The following is an 18,535-nucleotide window of genomic DNA, read 5'->3' as shown; positions in this document are numbered from 1 at the left end:
TGAATGTTAGCACTTTTCTAAAGAATGTATTTATGTTGCTATTGAGCATATTTACAGTTTATTAATTAGCCCATCCATCTATCTATCTATTTTTTTTAAACATTTATTTATTTATTTATTCATTCTTTCTTTATACAGCATTCTGGCTGCATGTGTGCCTGAGCATTGGAAGAGGGCACCAGATCTCAATGTAGATGGCTATGAGCCACCATGTGGTTGCTGGGAATTGAACTCATGACCTTTGGAAGAACAGCCAGTGCTCTTAACCTCTGAGCCATCTCTCCAGGGGCCATCTATCTATTTTTATAACTTTGAATATATCTCATTCTTTTTCTGCCCTGTAAGGTTTCTGCTGAGCAGTCTGCTGCTAGTTCAGAAAAGAGGATCCCTTGTATGCTGGCACTCTTGTTTTGAGCGTTTGTTAATTTTTTACTATAATATGCCTCAGAGAGGACAGACCTACCAACCCACCTCCCTTTTTTTCCTGTTTTTTTTTTTTTTTTTTTGAGATAGGGGTTGTTCTCTGAATAGCCAGGGCTGTCCTGGAACTCACTCTGTAGACTACGCTGGCCTCAAACTTAAGAGATCAACTTGCTTCTGCCTTCTGAGTGCTACCACAGTCCAGCATGACAGGACTTTTCTTGAAAGAATCTATTAGGGGTTTCTGAAGTTTAAGGCCCTTGATGTAAACATTAATTCAAGATCTGAAATATGTTCAGCTGGTAGCTTACTGAATTCATTTTATATGCCTCTTTCTTTTCTATTACAAAATACTTATAGTACCATCACTTGCTTAATGATGTCTTTCAGATGTTTTCTTCTTTTAATCTGAGTTATTTCTACATACCTACTATAACCTCAAACTCAGAAATTTGGACTTAGAGGTTCTTTCTCTGCTTTATCTAGTGTGTTAAAGCTCTACTATATCTTATATTTCTGTTTACTAAGTTCTTTAGCTCCAAACTTTGTGTATTTTGGTTGTTTGTTGAGACAGGGTTTCTCTGTGTAACAGATCCCTGGCTGCCCTGGGCTCACTTTGTAGAGCAGGCTAGCCTCAAACTCACAAAAGATCCCCTTGTCCCTGCCTCCTGAGTGCTGGGATTGAAGGCGTGCACCACCACACACATTCCTTTGTGTATTTTTATAATGCATATCCTTGCTAATTTTTTTATTTACAACAAAAGGTTGTTTTCCTAATTTCATTGAACTGTTTTCATTCTCTTGTGTTTTACTAAATTACAATTACTATTTAAACTACTAAACTTTTAAAGAGGCAACTGGTTTATTTCCTTTTCTTTGAACTTGTTGCCTTTGGCTGTGTTCTTTCAGCAGTAATGCTACCTTATTTTCATTTCTTTGTCCCTAAATATATTAAAACATGCAAATCTGTAAATTAAGTTGCTTCTACCAATTTTATAGGTAGAAGAAGATTTTTCCCCACTGGAGCTGTGTACTAAGGCATTAGCAGGGTAGACTGTTTGGCTCTGCATCCAGGGAGGTGCAGCAGTTAAGTATTCATGTAACTTCTTCAGCCGTAACCAATACCTGTAATACCTAGGGGTGACTCAGTGGCCTAGAGCAGAGTATGAGTGGGATTATCCTATCTGCTATGTAAGATACAGCTCTCTTAGACATGGTGTGCAAGCGCAGCTAGGCACCATGTGCTCACTGTCAGTTTCTGTGTGTTGATGCAGTCAACTACGATGAAGCCACTGTGGTCCCTTCTAGGTTCAACATATACCTGGTGGTGTAGCAGAATGTTCCCTAGTGTCAGATGACTATGTGGAGATAGGCTGCTCTGGTTGGCACACGCATGGACACACACACACACACACACACACACACACACACACACACACGCACACCAAGAATGCCCATAGGTGTATACAAACGACACACATTCACAAATATGTGAGGATTTATGAATTAAACAAAACAAAACAAAACAAAACACCAAAAAACGACACAGTTACCCACACAGAGCTGCAAGGGTGACTTGCTTGCTTCCTGGGGTGGTGGGTAGGACCAGCTGGCTGCTTTTGTGCTTCCGCTTTTTTGGATAGGCAGCTTGGCTACTCGATAGAGCCAAGGGACGAGAGGGGACTGAGTGGCCAAACATTGTATGTTTACTATAGCTTTTATTTTTATTATTTTTTCTTAAAGTCAAATCTTCCCAAATGGATTTTATCGACAATATTTACAAATGTGGAGTACAAATACTCAGAGCCCTACTCAGCCCAGCTTAACAAGTTCAGACTCCTATTAGACTTCAAATTATGTTCCATATGTAACAGGCAAACTGTGTACCACATGCAATCAGTGTTAATAGCTCCACTTATTTATAAGGTGATAAAGGCAAAGATTTAAACCATAAAATAGAACAAAGTGCCAACTACAGAGTGAACCTATGATTATGAACAAAGCATTTTAAATAATGAACTAGTCATAATTTAGTCAACTCTGGCTTATAAAATATCCATGTAGAATTATATCTGTATAAATAAGCCAACTAAGTTTTAAATCAAGTGACAAAGACACAGTAGGAGACATTTAGAAGCAAGAATCAACAGAAAGAAACTTACTTAGTTCAAAATTTTAGGCATGGATGTTATACTTGAAAATAATACTAGCAGAGTATTATTGCAGAGTAATAATACAGAGTATTTTATTTCCGTTTAATGCAGAGTAAACGGAAATAAAATGGTGTCTGTTCAATTTGAGAAGCAATTAGCTCTGTGCATACTACTTGTAAATACACAATTTTCCATGCTAGTCTTAACTTCACTGACTAGATAAAGATGTGATTTCACCTGATGCTATGTGTAAAATCAGAGTTCTTAAAAAATGGCAAAACTCACTTATGGTGATGACACCATTAACAGTGGTGTGCTTATTTTTACCTGCACAGATGAAGGCATCTAATAGGAACAGGACTCCATATTCTCCACTGAGCAAATAAAAAACAGGACTTAATGTTGTTGCTAGTATGCCTCTGCCAATGGCATTTCATCTGAAATGCTCTATCGTCTCTGCAATCTAGCCATACTAAAAACCTTATTAGGGTAAGTAAACTAGGCATCAACCTAACTTCCATGCAGATCAGCATGAGTGCTAACGCATGTGCTGGAGGAACTAGACTCCCTGGAAATGTCTGAATGTCCTGTCTCTCTAAGCTCCAGTTTCTTCATTTCCATGTACAAATGATAATCATACCCACTGCATAGCCCTGGTGGAAGGGTGGGCTTAAAAATCGTATACTCCTGAACAAAGCAGGGATGCACAGGTAACCATTTAAAAAATGAGGACAGCCTCAGTATGTATAAGACACAGTAATCAGCAAAACACTCCTTGAAAAGACTCACTATAAAGCCCACAGCAGCAGGTCTTGAGTAAAGAAATGTTGAAGAGATTGGACAATATGTAAAGACATTCAGAGTTGTGCTTGGTATACAATAAACACTCATTAAGCATTAGTTTAAAAACCGATTATTATTATTATTATTATTATTATTATTATTTATTTATTTTTGACTAAGCAGGGAAAAGTAGAGTTCAAGTTTCCCTAGAAATGCCAATTGTCTCTCACAGGCTAAAATCATATTCAAAAGGTAACTCTATGTTCCTTAACAGACTTACGTGGGAGGGCAACAACGGATATGCAAGGGGTAGAGTCATCAATGCTCTGATCATCCTCAGAGGACAAACAAAGCCTCTTATGTGGAGGTTCGGTACTGTCTTCTGAGTCTACTTCATCAGGATCTAATGGAAGGGGAAAAATAAACCAAACAAAATGCTCAAAACCTCGAATCAATTATGAAAACAAAAATCTTTAACTAGTACATCAATCTCTGCAGCAATTTTCTTATTCATTAAAACCATCCTTCCACCCATTTGCTCACAAGTTCATCCAGCTACACAGGCTCAAAAAGTCATTGCTTTCTCCTTGCTTACAGTACTGCCCTGCTCTTGTTCTTGTAACAAGAAATGAACAAAAGTGGCATCTTCTAGGTTTTCCAAAGATTTCATGTACAAAGAGGAGGGCTAATTACTGGAGCCGTTCAAACATTTACTCAATGTCCACACTCTGCCCTAAGTGCTGGGAACAGAGCAATGAAGGGCACCCTATCAAAGAGGTTATGGTTCAGTAATAACTGAACAATTTCAAAACAGGGTACTCAGAGCTGTGAAAGTAGAATGAAGAGGTGGTCATGAGAGCACAGAGGAAACACATTTAGACTGAAGTGAAGGGAGGTTTCCTAAGGAGGTATCATGTACTTGGAAAACAACGAAGCACGGAAACATGTTTGTTCCTCCTGGAAGGAAGAACAAAATGTGCAGTAGAACTGAAGGATGAAAAAAAAATATTATGAAAAAATTTAAAACAACTGTGAAGTACTAAAACATAATCACAAGAACTGTGACAACTATGGCAGGAGGGAAGGCTCAGAAGAAATGAAGTAATAAAAGTACCCAATTATAGATTCTAAAAAACCAAAAAACTAAAGAAAACAAAAAACCCCCCACCCACCCACCCCCCATACCGAAAACAAAACAAAAACCCTGCACTACCAAGTGGGAAAACTGGATAAAAGGCAAGAGTTATCCAGATGAGAAAAGGTAATCTGATCTAATAAAAGGAGACCCAAAACAGAAATAAATGGAGTTTTTAGAACAGCATATCAGCAGTTAAATCACAAGATAAGGAGTTTATCTCTAACTATGACCAGAGAGTCTAAAGAAAAGGGAAAAGTGAAGAGTGGAAAGTATGTGATGAGAACCCCTTGGACTATGTCGATTTTAAGGTGCCTAGAGGCAGCACAGAGAATTCATAATAAAGACAGAAATATGAGCCAGTGGAATAGGTAGATGCTAGCTGAATGAATGAAATAATCCAGGGACTTCACATTAATGAGACAAAGATTAGCAAAGGACACTAAATGCACACATATACACTAGATTAAAATTCATAATTAATTAAAAATACTTTTAAAAGATAGATTATAAATTAAGATTAATAAATAATCCAAAGACACTGGTGCCTTTTCGACTATACTAGTCTAAATTCTGATTGTGAGTGATGGATAAAAGGTGAAGTGGAATTGAGCAACCCCAGTTTTGGATAGAGTCAGCAAATTCTCCTACCATTCTGAGGGCAATGAAGAATGAGGTTCCCGTCTGTGTCCTGAGTAAAGGTCACCGAGTTCACAGTTTCTACGGTTACTGTGTCAGAATCCTCTTCAACTGTGCTCATGCTCAAATCTGTGTGAGAAGAGAACACTTAGGGCTTTAAAATATTATTTCCTGCACATGAAATAGTACATGAAATGGATCTAGATTATCACTTACAGTTTTTATAGGAAACTGAAAAGGAAGTTTAGATTTTAGAAACTGCCTTTTATAGTTTCTAACCACCGTTTAAAATTAGGTTCAATCACCTGCAAAAATCTGACCCACTGAGTTGCTCGAACAACTTTCTTACAGTATTTTCACCTGTGACGGTTATCATGACTGAGATTTAGAACTGTCACAGAAAGAAACATCTGGGCATGACTGTAGGGAGTCTTCTAGAATAGCCTGAGTGGAAAACTCACTTGCAGCAGGCATGTTTCCCTGCTTTCTGGCTAAACACATAACATGGATGCGTATGAGCAGCTGTCCCAGGCCCCTGCCACACCCTCTCTGACGGACTACACCCTCAAGCTTGAGGGACCTAACCCTTTAAGATGCTTTTGTAATATGTTTTGTTGCAGCAATTACAAGTTATTTTTACTATAGCCAAAGAAAGAGATTGTTTAAGTTGTTTAGCATCAAAACTCAGAGCGATTTTTAGTTATGCTTTAGTATTCTTACTGGTAGCTTTTCTCACAAGCTTTTAACATTTGACTGTCATGCTTTTGGAAAGGGACACAATAGTGTTTGATTTCTATTTATACTTGGCAAATGGTCTGCTAGTGAACTAGATTCCAAGCCTGGTATCTTTCGGAGGAAATAACCCAAAACATCCATCTTGATCTAATAAACATTATTCTAACACACCTTTTATGAGTATTTAAGTCCTGTTACCTGAAAAATAAGAACACTAAGTAATTCCCCCAACCCATAAGTATTAAACAAACACATTTAACCATCACAGACCAAATGCTTTTGTCTGGGCTCTGGGCCTACTATTGAAAAAGAAAATTCCTGTTTAAGTGCCCACACTTGCTGTTTTATATGTAACAGCACATTTGCTGAGCTTGTACTGAGTCTAAACAACTGGAGTCTTTTTTCACAAGGTCTTGTGGCTAGCAGAGATTAATACTGGACAACCAACGCCTGATTGAAGTCTATAGAATCTTACTGTACAGTCCTCGTCTCAGCAGTTTTTTCCCCACATACCTTTTCCCAACTAATATAGACAGTATTTCATTAATTTCGCCACTCAGTATTTGACCCATAAAGGTATTAGTCCATTTACATACAGTTTAACATCATTTAAACAAATATTTTCTTTTGGCAAAAAAGACAGCTATATTAATATTTACACGGTAAAGATCCAATGAGTACTATAGACTTAGAACTGTAATGACACCATTTTCAATATAACAATGACTGGAAATAATGACACAGTTATGACTAAGTTCTGCAAACCACCAGGTGGATTTCTGCAGTAAAGGCAGGCTTACCTAGACCGCGAATGGATTAGCTACAGCCCTTCCCACAGAATCACGTCTCTGTGCTTTGGTCAGCAGCATCACTCTCATGTTATCCGGACTGTTTCTCCTCCATGCTTGTGCATCTGTAATACTCTAAAACAGTAACTGCATTATATGAGGCTTAATAACAACAAACAGTATTTGAGAACTGGGAATAATGCTGTTGCACTCTGGCCTTACACTTCCAATGTCTCACTCAGTACAGGGAGACAGAAGTACAACTTTCTTCGGAATACATTTTATGGAAATCTGCCTCAAAACCCGTATTATACAAGCAGAAGACAGAAACAAATCATTCTTCACCTACATAGTTATAGGAAAGTTTCTCAACCCAAGGTGTTGAGAACCCAATCATGAAGCAGTCAGATACTCTGAACACATAGATTTAGGCATACAAATGGTTGTGGTAAACCTTGGGACTGTTGTGCAAATTCACTTCATATTAAAAACTAAATAATATTTCCAGTTAACACGTTCTTTCATGATGACTTACTAACATTTCTAAAATACCTTATTTCAAATTACTTACATTATCTATTCAACCAGAGAACAGGTGAACAACCCTATTTAGGAATCTGTCGGAACAACTAACTAGTCTCTTTATATTATCAGGACAGAAACATTTCCTGGGGATAGTTCATTTCTAAGAGATCACTGAGTACGGAGAACAGAGAAGAGTGTAAATTATAAGGGCGTGTGTTTAGGAGGTGACTGTGGTTTGGAAATATCATAGCACCCAAGGAGAGGATGGACAGAGAACATCTTATGATTTGGGGGCAAAATCAACTAGGCTTTATGACTCAGGAGACTGACACCAAGAAAGGGGACTCCATCTCAGGAAGTCCTGGGCATCTGGCTCCAATTTAAGAGAGGGTATTTTATCACAGGCTGTTTTTATTAATATTAGTACTAATGATATCTAAACGTAAGATACATGGTATTTAAATAAAGGAGCCAAATGGAGAAGCTGAATATTTAAGTTGTGCTCAACATGCATAAATAACAGCTACAATTCTGACTTAACAGGGCATGCAAGTTATTTTTCAAGGTACATAGAAACTGGAGAGGACAGCTTAGATTCTAGTTCCAGGACACTCTTACTTATATACGGGAGTCAAGAGGGAGATAAGGGCTGGCTCAGGTCGAGAGCATCTGCTGTTCTCCAGAAGACCTGGGTTCAGTTCCCAGCACTGACATGGCAGCTCACAAGCCTCTGTGATTTCACTTCCAGAGTCCAGCACTCTCTTCTGGCCTTTGGTACACAGACATACATGCAGGCAAAAAAACACCCATGTCAGAAAAAAAAATCAACTAATTTTTAAGAAAAGAAAGAAAAGAGGAAAACAAGCAGAGGAGACTGGGGACTAGTTAGTGACACAGAAGGAAAACTAAAAAGTGTTTGATGGACATTAAAATGAGTAACTGTCAGTTAGATGACAGAGAAGTACTTATTTGATCTGGCAATATAGAGAACACTTATGACCTTAACAGGAGTCATTTCAGTGGATTGGGGGTGGCTGGCAAACAGAGAATCCAACATATAGACGACAAGACACACTGTGAAGGTAAAGAGAGTAGGAGAAGAAAGTAGGGTCATGGTGTTAGAGAGTATTTCTGACTTTAAACAGAGAAATGTTGGTGAATAAATCAAATTAACTGGGAAAAAGTAACTTGGTGCTTTTATTCTAATTCATTAGACACAGACTTATGTTTGACATTGGAACCTTTTTCTATTCCCAACACTATCACAAACTTTTTAGAGCACATATACACCACCATCAAACTCTTTTGACCCCCTTCCCCAAATCATTGGTGCTATCACTTTTACACTAATTAGAAATGAGAAGATATAATGGAGGAAAGGCAGATAACATTTTAATTGGTAAATTGACATTCTGGTATAGTCCCATCATTGATTAATTCCCTTGAAAAACAAATACTTAATAAGCTCAAGAAAAAGAGCCTGAAAATGGTACGAAACATTTATGATGGCCTTCTTACATATGTGCAAATGTGAAAGAAAACCCTTCACTTATAGCTCCTAATAGAGATGACTGGGGGAGGGAAGCATCTAACAGGGTCCAATAATGTAGCCCAGGCTGGCCTTAAATTGATTATCTGTCTCAGTCTTCCTAGTACTGAAACAACATGCTTGCATCACCATGCTGACTCAAGATGACCCTGTTTTCTAGACTACAATAACCTGGTGGTACAAGCAGGGATGACAGTTGTTAAAAGTAACATTTGTTATTGAACAAAGGATTCAATAAAGGAAGGGAATCTCGTATGCTCCCCTTCATTTCAGTAGTGACTTAGCTCTTAGGTTCACATGTCCATTAGTCCTGAATTTTGGGGCAGTTAAAAGAATAATAATAATAAAAATCCAAGAAGTTTCGTGTTTTCCCTTAGGTCAGTGCTGCCATATAGAGAAACCCTGTCTTGAAAAACCAGAGGGAGAGGGAGGAGCGGGAAAGAGAAACCTACAGAGACATGTAATTTAAGGGAGCAAGGCCATATTTAATTGAGATTTCCTGACCCAATATAGTATTAACAAGCACCATTTCTCATCACCCCCCAATACAAATGTTTCCCACCATTTTAATAAGCATATAATACCTGTCTAGACAGGAAGTGTTAGGAGGTTTTGAGGGCATAGTATATACAAAAACTCCTTAATGAACACCTAATACACACACATACCCTTATGAAACATTTAAAAGGAAATTTACCTAGTAATGTGTAACTTGGAAAATATATTTAATATGCTGTTTTCCTAAAAAACCAAAACTCTGCCAAGTAGCAAAGTCTTGGCAGATAATAAATTCCTAAATTTCATTCATGGGTACATACAGTGATGTTAGAAAACATACCAGCCTACAGAATAACATCTTCAGGAATACTGACTATGTCAGGTGGGAACACTTTGCACTTGATGGAGAATGCTTTGGAAATGGTTCTGAGACAGATCAGCCAGCCACCTCTTGGAGCATGGGGTTAAGAGTTAAGCACTGTAAATATTTAAGGATGAATTGTGAGCATCCCTTTTATTGTTTATTTTTCTTCAAATAACCTAAGATGTAGGGAGCTGGAGCAATTTGACAATCTCATTAGACAATTATTTAGCTTCCCTAGTGTCTCCACTGCTTTGAGCAAAGGACTACCAACTACATAGCCAGCTGAGTGCACTGTGGCATCACCAACTGCTTTGAACATTGTATTCTAAACAGACAGGTGCTCTGAGAAAGGTTTACAGCAACCAACCTGCTTGCTTGAACTACAACCACCAGACTTTTTGCCATCACAAGCTTTGATGAACTCTTCATGACCCCACAATTGTTCCAACCCAGGTCAAAAGGGGAGCACTCCTCTGGTGGTCCAGTGAAGGCCTGTGATTGGCAGAAGCAAAGTTCCTCATTTGCATAAGGAGCTTTGTCCTAACTCGCACAAACCTTTCAGAATTTGTATGGATTGCTGTGAATGAAACACCCCTACCACATTTGTGAGCCAGCTGGAGACATTCCTACACTATCACCTGCAACATTAGGCCCAATAAAAGGCTTCTTTAGTGTCATCTTCTCTTACTTTCTATGTTTATTAGAACAGGCTTAGTTGGTAACACACAAAAACCGGAAAGTTCAAGTGGAAGTAGAGGCCGAGAAAGTGACAGTGGCAGTAGTAAGGATACCTGAAGGGTTCCAGAGCTAACAGTGCAGAAGCAAGAGGGAACAAAGGAGATCCTGGCTCTTTAAAGAGGCCCAGGAAGCTGCCATTGAGCTAGGACTCTCAAACTCTCTGGCCATTGAGAACTGTTAACATTAGTCACTGTCAGCAGGAAGAGGGTCCCATTCATCTTTAGGCTTGAGAGCTCTAAGAGTTGCTGCTGCGGAGTCAGGAGTGTCAGCATCCAATACCTGTAAGAAAGCTCTAAGACTAAAAGCACTGCCCACCTCTGCTGTTCAAGCCTGCCCCAAATCATGAATTACAAAAACTGCCAAGTGTTGGGTCCACCTGCAGTTAATACAAGCGCAATCAGTCTCGAACCCGAAAGCCTAGTAGAGCTGTTAGTCTTGGGTTAAAATACAAGCCTGGGACAATAGGTCTTTAGTGCTTGGGGTTCTTAACTTTAAGCTTACTGTACTGTTAGTAGACACTAGGTCTTGGGTACTCCAGGACCCAGCACTGCTGGCAATGGAAGAGATTCTCTTTGCCTACCCAGGATTCCTATCCAGGTAGAGCAAAAGTAACAGTAGCGGTAACAGCTCTGGACACCTGGGAATCGTTTTGTATACTTTGTGGGAAAGTTTAAGTAGATTTAAAAATCAGGGTAAAGAATACTGAATTAAGGTACATGATTAATGGCTTCATTAAAAGATGGTAAACCTACTATTAAGTATAATACATACCATTAAGTGTCAACAAGTTAATGGCGTTTAAAGTAATGCTTCAATTGCTTTAAGTGTTGATTTAATTATCAATGATGCTATAATTGAATAAAGTAAGTTATATGGCAATAACGGTCATTTTAAGTACAAGATTTCATACATAACCTGGCAATAAAATTGTATTGGCTATCTAATTAATGACGATATAAGAGCTTATGTGTTTGGCTACATTGTTACATACCATCCTCTCAAACAGCACTTTTGTAAAACACCATCTGATTTTTAAATACAAATTATTACCATGTTCCTTCCACTAGTTTATTTTAAAATTAGATTTCCTTACTAAATACTAAAGCATACTAGGCAGTGAATAAACCCTAACACACATTTCTTTTGCATAAAACACCTTACAGTGAAGTGGGGCTTAGCTCTAAACACCAATGCTAGAAGAAATGGCCTGTTTGTATAGCCAAAAAGTGATGTTTTAAAAGATATAATGGAAAAAAGTTTATATAAGACCTTCCAACATAGTTGTTCTAGACAACTTTTGGAATTTAATCATGAAGTGGGCTTTCTCTCCACAAGCTTGAAAAAAGCAGACACAATAAAGATTCCTTTTATTGAAACGGAACCAATTTACTTTTATGGTTTCAAAGTAAGTAAACAAACTGTGTTTATTTTTATTACAAGAATTATATTCACAAAACAAAATCACTAAGACAAATGGAGAAACGACACAAAAGCCAACAAACTCCACACACCTCTGCCCTTCATTCAGTTAACATTTGGCTCTCAGCTTATGCACTATATTCTTGAAAATATATATAATTGAAGTGTACAAATTCCACATCCTTTCAAGCAGAGAAAGTTCTAAAAATTATGGCAGAAAGAGAATGAAATCAACCAGTAAAAGCAGAGCTGCTCTGACTGGGTAGTTAAGCAGACAGTCTCTACAAACACTGAAGCTGGGTGCAAGGCTGACGGCTGACAGGGTCGCTACTGAATCCTTAGCCTCGGTGCGCTTCAAAAATTTCCATGTTTGCAGTCAGACAGGTGCTTGAACTAAGTTACCCAGTTCCTCAATACTTTTTTAAAGTAGGCTCTTTCTTTAGCCTGATGGCTACAGCCAGGCTGTAGATAACTAGCTGGGGTGCTTTTTTTCTTAATAGGCATGGATTCTCAGAGATGTTAATTTAAGCCACTAAACTCAAGAGACTAAGACAAAAACCGTGGGGCTTTCTGAAAGTATCCTGTCTCTGAAGAGACTGGGTTCTTGCTAGACCTTGCACCCAAGCTAATAACATGCCTTGAGATCATGGAAGACTATATGCTGCTGTCTTACTGTGTGCTCAGCCTGCTTAAGTTTAATCTGCCTTTATGAAAACAATGTGACAAACCTTATGATGATGCTGTGGATTTCCCATGCAATTAGCTTTTACAATCTAAGCTAAATGCAGCATAGTTTTACTCTTAAATTAAGTACTTGTCCAAGCTCCTGACATAGAATAATTTGTGTACGTTGTGACAATCGTCTGCTGAAAGCAAAAAGGTTGAAAGCAACCCCAAACAAAACATTTATCATCAATACTGAATGCTAAATATGGATATAGTTTGATAACACGGTTTGGTTTCGCTCTTCTGGATCACTAAAGTAACTTCTGCCCTTGTAAAACTGTTTCTATAAAACAGTATCCTTCATTTCTTTCTCATACCATGTTTTCTGTGCTATTTAATAAATACAAAGCAAAGCCCCAGGGACACAGAATGTCACAGGCAAGCACAACCTAAAAAAAAAAAAAAAAAAAACAAAAAAAAAACACCCCGAGGACAATAGTAATCATTTCCCAGACATAGTCAAGCTCAAACCTTAAGTCCAAAACTTTGATTTCCTCCCTCAAAATACTGGAACCTGAATAGTGAGCAAAAGGTTCATGTTGTATGTACTCCCCAAGCTGCTAACAACACAGATTTAAATTCTTCAGAAGCATGCAGTGCCCACCACTTTCTGAGTAAATGCTGAAGACAAGAAAATGGTAAAGATTCCAGGTGGCTCCGCCATTTAGCTCAATGACATCCAACTAAAAATATTCAGTGGAACAAGCAGGTTTCCCCCTGAACAAGTTTGAGGTAAGTCTATCATCTAAAATAATGAAGAAACATTAGCTTGTTTGGTGGTACACAAAAGCACCCCTAGAAAACAGGGTAAAGTAATGGAATAAAAACATAATTAAATTCCATATTAACTTTAACAAGTAATTTTTTTCACATAGGATCAAGCTCTTATTTGTAATTTTTGAGCGTGGTGGGAGGCACCATTACTCTCAACAACTTAGTACACACAATATAACAATCTTTGAAATGTAATTTAAAATTGTTCTAAAGTTAACCAAACGTACACATTTTTATCACTTCTGTATCAGCCTAATAAGACTTTGGTTTGTTATTATAGTTGTAGCTTTAAATGTTATAGTAAATCACTCGAATTACTAAGGTACCTTTAAAACTGGCTTTAAAAAATTTTGAAGTATCACAAAAGAAAACCCTTAAGGAAAATGGCTTTTATGTTTGAAAAACTTTCAACACAATCTAAGGTTCTTTCTTGATTTGTGGCCTAAAGGCCACAGAAGTTATTTACAAAATAATAATATAGGTCTAATTAATAAAAGTCGCAAATAACTAGTTTAGGACATAAAATACTAGAAACAGTACTGAAATGCTTTTTTTCTGTCTAGGATGTCCCTAGACAGAAGTTCTGCTGTCAGAAAGGGGTACGAGATCTGAGAAGATGCAATCACGGGAATTCAGCCTGGGAAAGAGAAAAGTAATGTCCACTGCACAGGGTATACCCTTTTCTTAGCTACGCCCAGTCTCTTACTATAAAAACAAATGCTGTCTCATTCAACAGCATACGGTGGCACCGGACCACTTCCCTCCCAGTGAAACTCTTTAAGGTTCCCGAGAAGATCCTCAAAGAAGAGTTCTTGCTAGAGGACCAAAGGGGGTTTTGAAACCGTTAGGGTTTTGCTCCGCACGATCAGGTCAACTACTAGTTGGCCGGGCTAGGACTGTCCCCGCACCTCAGGCCCCGTCCCGCGCGGTCTTTAAAGACGAGGTCTGGCCAAGCAGCCTCGACTCCCTTCGCTGAGCACAGCCGAACCCTACAACCGGCGAGGGGCCTGCAGGTCGACCAAGCCCAAGGGACACGGGTGGGCTTGGGGCGACCCCCACCCTCACTGCCAACCGCACCCGGCCCGGAGGGGCCTCCTCGACAGCGGACCCGGCCAAGCCGGGCTGGAAAGCCGCCGCCAAGCACGCAGGCTCCCGCGGGCCGCCGGCGCCGTGCTCCGCGGCTCGGCCCACCCCCAGGGGTCCCGGCGCCATTTAGCTCCTCCAGCCCGCCGCCATTTTCCGCCCCCGCCGGCTCGCCGCGGCGCCCCGGCGCCCGCTCGGCCGTTCCAGCAGCCAGCGCCTGCACGGGCCGGCGGAGGAGGCCTCGATCGCGGCGTGCGGGGCCGGCCGGGGCGGCCAGGCGAGAGCCGGGCTGCGACCCCGCCCGTTGTACCCGGCCGGCGGGAGCCGAGGCCTGCGAAGGGGCCGGCCCGGCCGCACTGGGCGGAGCGGCTGCGGCTGAGGCCCGGACCTGAAGGTTCCATCGCACTTACTTCCTGTTTTGGGTCCGGGCACTTTGGAAGAACCAGGATGGAGGCTCCAAAAAATACCAGGATGGAGGAAGCAGCCACGGGAGAGAGTGGCTGCAGCTGGGGTGAGCGAGCGCAACCAGCCACCGGAAACGGAGCCGCAGCCGCGCCCCGCCCCTGGCCTCCCAGCACCTCCCCCCTCCGGCCCGCCTCTCCCGTGGGGCGGCCCTGCGCGCCACCCGAGACGTCACTTCCGTCCGCGTCGGCGCGCTGGTAGGTTCTCCTGCCAGTGTGGTTCACCGTGCTGTGGAGCGATCTTCTTAGCTGCAGCCAGGCCCTCGCTGCCCAGCTGTTGCGAATGCCGTGAAGGAAGGCCTCGCCAGGTCTCTGCACCGTCTGTCTCTGGCCCCGCCGGCGGAGTCTCTTAGTTCCCGAAGTATCAGAGTGGATCGGAGCGAGCGGTGTGGCCCGGCTCGTAGGGGTGCAGAAGAAAGCAGGGTGTCTCTCTGCTCCCCGGTGTCTGGGCGTGTGGTATAATTCTTGGTGAAAGGTGACCTCCCTGAGTGTGATCTCGCTTTTAGGCAACCGCGGCTCTTCGTGCATTTAAAGAGCTGCCTTAGAGATGAACAGAATACAAGCCCTGTCCTCGTGCCAATCTTTAAAAATCAGATTCCTTCAGAGAGTTGCTTGTTTGGTTTTGAGAAGTTCAAACATGAGTAAATGCATTTTGATGTATCCAACCCAACTCCTTCCGTGTTCTGACAGTCCCCTTCAATCAAAATTGTGTCCTATTAGTCTAGTGTGTGTCTATTCTGAGTACATATGTGGCCCAAATGTACCTAGCACTTACTTGGACATTGGAGACCAGTCCGCTCTCTTCAGGAAGAAAACTGACTCTTCCTTCAGCAGCTTTGACTGCTTGAGCTAGGGATTGAAAATGTTAGCCATTACCCCATCCATGCTGAATGTTGACTGGAGTGTTGGTGTGCAGGAGACCGACCATAGCTGCGGAGTGGAGGCAATTTCACACAAGTCTTCCCATTCTCCTGGCTCTTTCCTCAGCCATGCTCCCATAGCCTTCGTGTAGGAGTTGTGTTATAAATGTCCCACTTGGAGATGGGCACTCCACAGTCGTTTAACTGTGCACACTGACCAGTTGGGCTTTTCTGCTATAAACTCTTAAGTGCAGACTGATGAGAACATCAAAGAAGCTGCTCTTTTTGCTTGCTGTATTTAAAGAGCCCCAAGCGGGGCACAGTGGCCTACATCTGCAATTTCAGCACTGAAGGGATTGAGGAAGAAGGAAGACTGGAGTTTGAGAAAGCATTGGCTACACAGAACCCATCTCAACAAAACAAAAGGTTCTAAGATCTAAGGTTCTAAGCAGTGAGGTTCTTTTTATGATTTCAACAGCATTTAACCTATTTATAAAGCAAAGATATATTACACTCTGCTTTCCTTTCATGTTTGGTTAAAAATTTAAAATTGGGCTTCTGAAAAGTCTAAGCAAGAAAGAGGGGAAGTGGACACAAAGTCCCACCCCCTAATCTAGAAGCCGTTTACAAATGATAGCTCTAGGGAAAGGGAAAATGAGTTTTCAGTGGAATGAAGTTGGGTGGATCAACCATACTCTATGGCAGGTCTGGTTCATAGGAGTAGATGGCAATTTTGACTCCAAGTTCTTTACAGTAGCTTTATTCACAGTTGGCAGAACTGAATACAATCAACCAAGATGTGTTTCAGCAGGTGAATGCATAAATAGGCATAACTGTACAACGGAATTTTATTTGGTACTAAAGTTGTGAAGAATCAAAATATATATTAATAACTGGAAAAAGCATTCGAAAAGCTAAGCATGGTAAAACTATGACATTGTGATTGTCTTACTTTTCTATTGCTGTGCAGAGACACCAGGGCCAAGGCAACTTAAAAAAAAAAAGTTTAACTGGGGACTTGCTTACAGTTTTAAAGGATGACTGTGTAATCATCATGGAGGGGAACATGGCAGCAGGCGGGTAGGAATGGGCTGGAGCAGTAGCTTACATCCTTATCTGACGTTAAAGGCAGAGAGCCTGTTGGGTAATTTGTGGACTTTTGAAACCTCAAAGCCTGCCTCCAGTGACATACCATTTCCAACAAGGCCATACCTAATCCTTCCCAAAGAATTCCACCAACCAGAGACCAGACATTCAAATATACAAGCCTGCAGGGGTCATTCTCATCCAGTCCACCACAGTGATATTCTGTAAAGGACAACACTATGGAGACTGTAAGAACGGTGGTTCCAGGGCTTGTGAAAATGAATAAGAGTGCAGAGGTTTGAGTGCACAGGTTTCTATAGCAACAAAGTCTGTGAAATAGCATGTCTTGATAGTTGTAGTAAAACTTTGAGTGAATTCTAACATAAACTTTTTTTATTAATGGTTGTTAGCATTTTTTCAAATGATGCCACCACAGATATTATATGAAAGAATTTATTTGGGGGAAAGGAAGCAGAAGAGAGCACCTGAGTAAGCCATGAGGACAGAGACAGAGGGACAGAGATGGAGGAAGGCTCCGCCCCGACAGAGAAAAGGGGAGAGAGCAGAGAAGAGAGGAAGAGAGAGAGGGAAGAAGCAGGGGTCCTTTTATCCTGAGCCCCTGTGACATTGCAGGTACCTAAGCAACCTGGGAATGGGCTAAATGCATAGACTTGTGAATTAACAATGGAGTGTTCATGTAGGCTCATTCATAATAACAGATGCCCATTCTGATGTGTGTGTTTGTGTGTGTGAAGTCATGAGGCATGTTAGAATTTTCTGTACTTTGCTTAATTTTATGGTTAATGTAAAAAAAAGTCCAAAAGAAAGCCCTAAATGAGAAAAACAATAAAATGACTGAAAGAACAATTCTCATGAAAAAATAATTACATCTAAAGAATAAGTGACAAATTTATGAGAAAGTGGTTCCTCCCGACAGTTTTTAGATATAGATAAATATATTTTTTTCTTCACTAAGCCAAAGTAGTCATTGCAGACATGCAGCTCATTCTTGTCCACAGAATCTTAGGTAAGCTTGCACTCTGCTGATGCAAAAAATGTGGAGGGAGAGAGAAGCGTGAAGGAGAGGGTGCATAGCTTCCACACCATCTTTAGATGTGCCGAATTCCAAGGTTGTGCTCTTGGTCAGCCATCCGGAAGCCTGCCCTGGGTTATGGAGGCCACACTGCAAAAGCATGATGATGCAAAAGGGTCTGATGGAACGCTAAAACCTAGCAAGTGGGAAAATCTAGCAAGGCGTGTAGGTTAGATTCTTTCTGTGTCTTTGTATTGCATTATTTTCTTATGGGCTTACGACAGAATCCTTTCTGGTAAGAAAAATGTATTTCTGTCTGGAAGACAGAAAGGTGAGGGAAGATTATTTCTATCACCTGCTGTTGGGAAGACTAGTTTTTACTGACTGCTTTGGATTGGGAGACTAAGGGAGCATAACAAAACAAGAACAGTCACAATATTGATATTTGAAATGTAAATCTAGCCTCTTACCCTCACTCCCCTGATCTCCACCCCCTTAAAACTCTCTGCACACCCTCTCCTACCTTTTTCCCTCTCCTCAGCCACTTGCTCTGTCAATTCTATCTCCCCTTCCAAGTAATATTTGTGCATCCTCCCTTGGATCCTCCTTGTTACTTACCTTCTTTGGGTCTGTACCTTGTAGTGTGCTTATCCTGAACTGCATGGCTAAAATCCACTTATAAGTGAGTACATACCATATGTGTATTTCTGAGTCTGGGTTAGCTCACTTAGGATAACCTTTTCTAGTTTCATCCATTTGCCTGCAA

The 18,535-nt window shown here is 40.7% G+C and overlaps 1 protein-coding gene across 4 annotated transcripts in view; it reads right to left on the bottom strand.

Annotated features, from left to right (window-relative positions):
* Positions 1–14,878, bottom strand: part of Dmtf1 (cyclin D binding myb like transcription factor 1) — a 43,911-nt gene extending 29,033 nt beyond the window's left edge. For 2 of the 4 annotated variants that reach the window (XM_021648351.2, XM_021648354.2), the window contains exons 1-4: positions 14,740–14,878; positions 6,666–6,788; positions 5,143–5,259; positions 3,637–3,759 (exon numbers count right to left, since the gene is read on the bottom strand). In XM_021648351.2, the coding sequence (XP_021504026.1) occupies positions 3,637–3,759; positions 5,143–5,251 (232 nt within the window). In that variant the 5' untranslated portion in view covers positions 5,252–5,259; positions 6,666–6,788; positions 14,740–14,878. Of the gene's footprint in view, positions 1–3,636; positions 3,760–5,142; positions 5,260–6,665; positions 6,789–7,796; positions 7,948–14,739 lie in introns of those variants that run through there. The other 2 variants (XM_021648353.2, XM_021648355.2) reach the window with 2 other exon arrangements.
* Between the last annotated feature and the right edge of the window lie 3,657 nt (positions 14,879–18,535).

The sequence above is a fragment of the Meriones unguiculatus genome, chromosome 21 (genome assembly GCF_030254825.1).
Source record: "Meriones unguiculatus strain TT.TT164.6M chromosome 21, Bangor_MerUng_6.1, whole genome shotgun sequence".
Classification (NCBI taxonomy): Eukaryota; Metazoa; Chordata; class Mammalia; order Rodentia; family Muridae; genus Meriones; species Meriones unguiculatus.
This window is presented reverse-complemented; position numbering and strand designations above follow the sequence as displayed.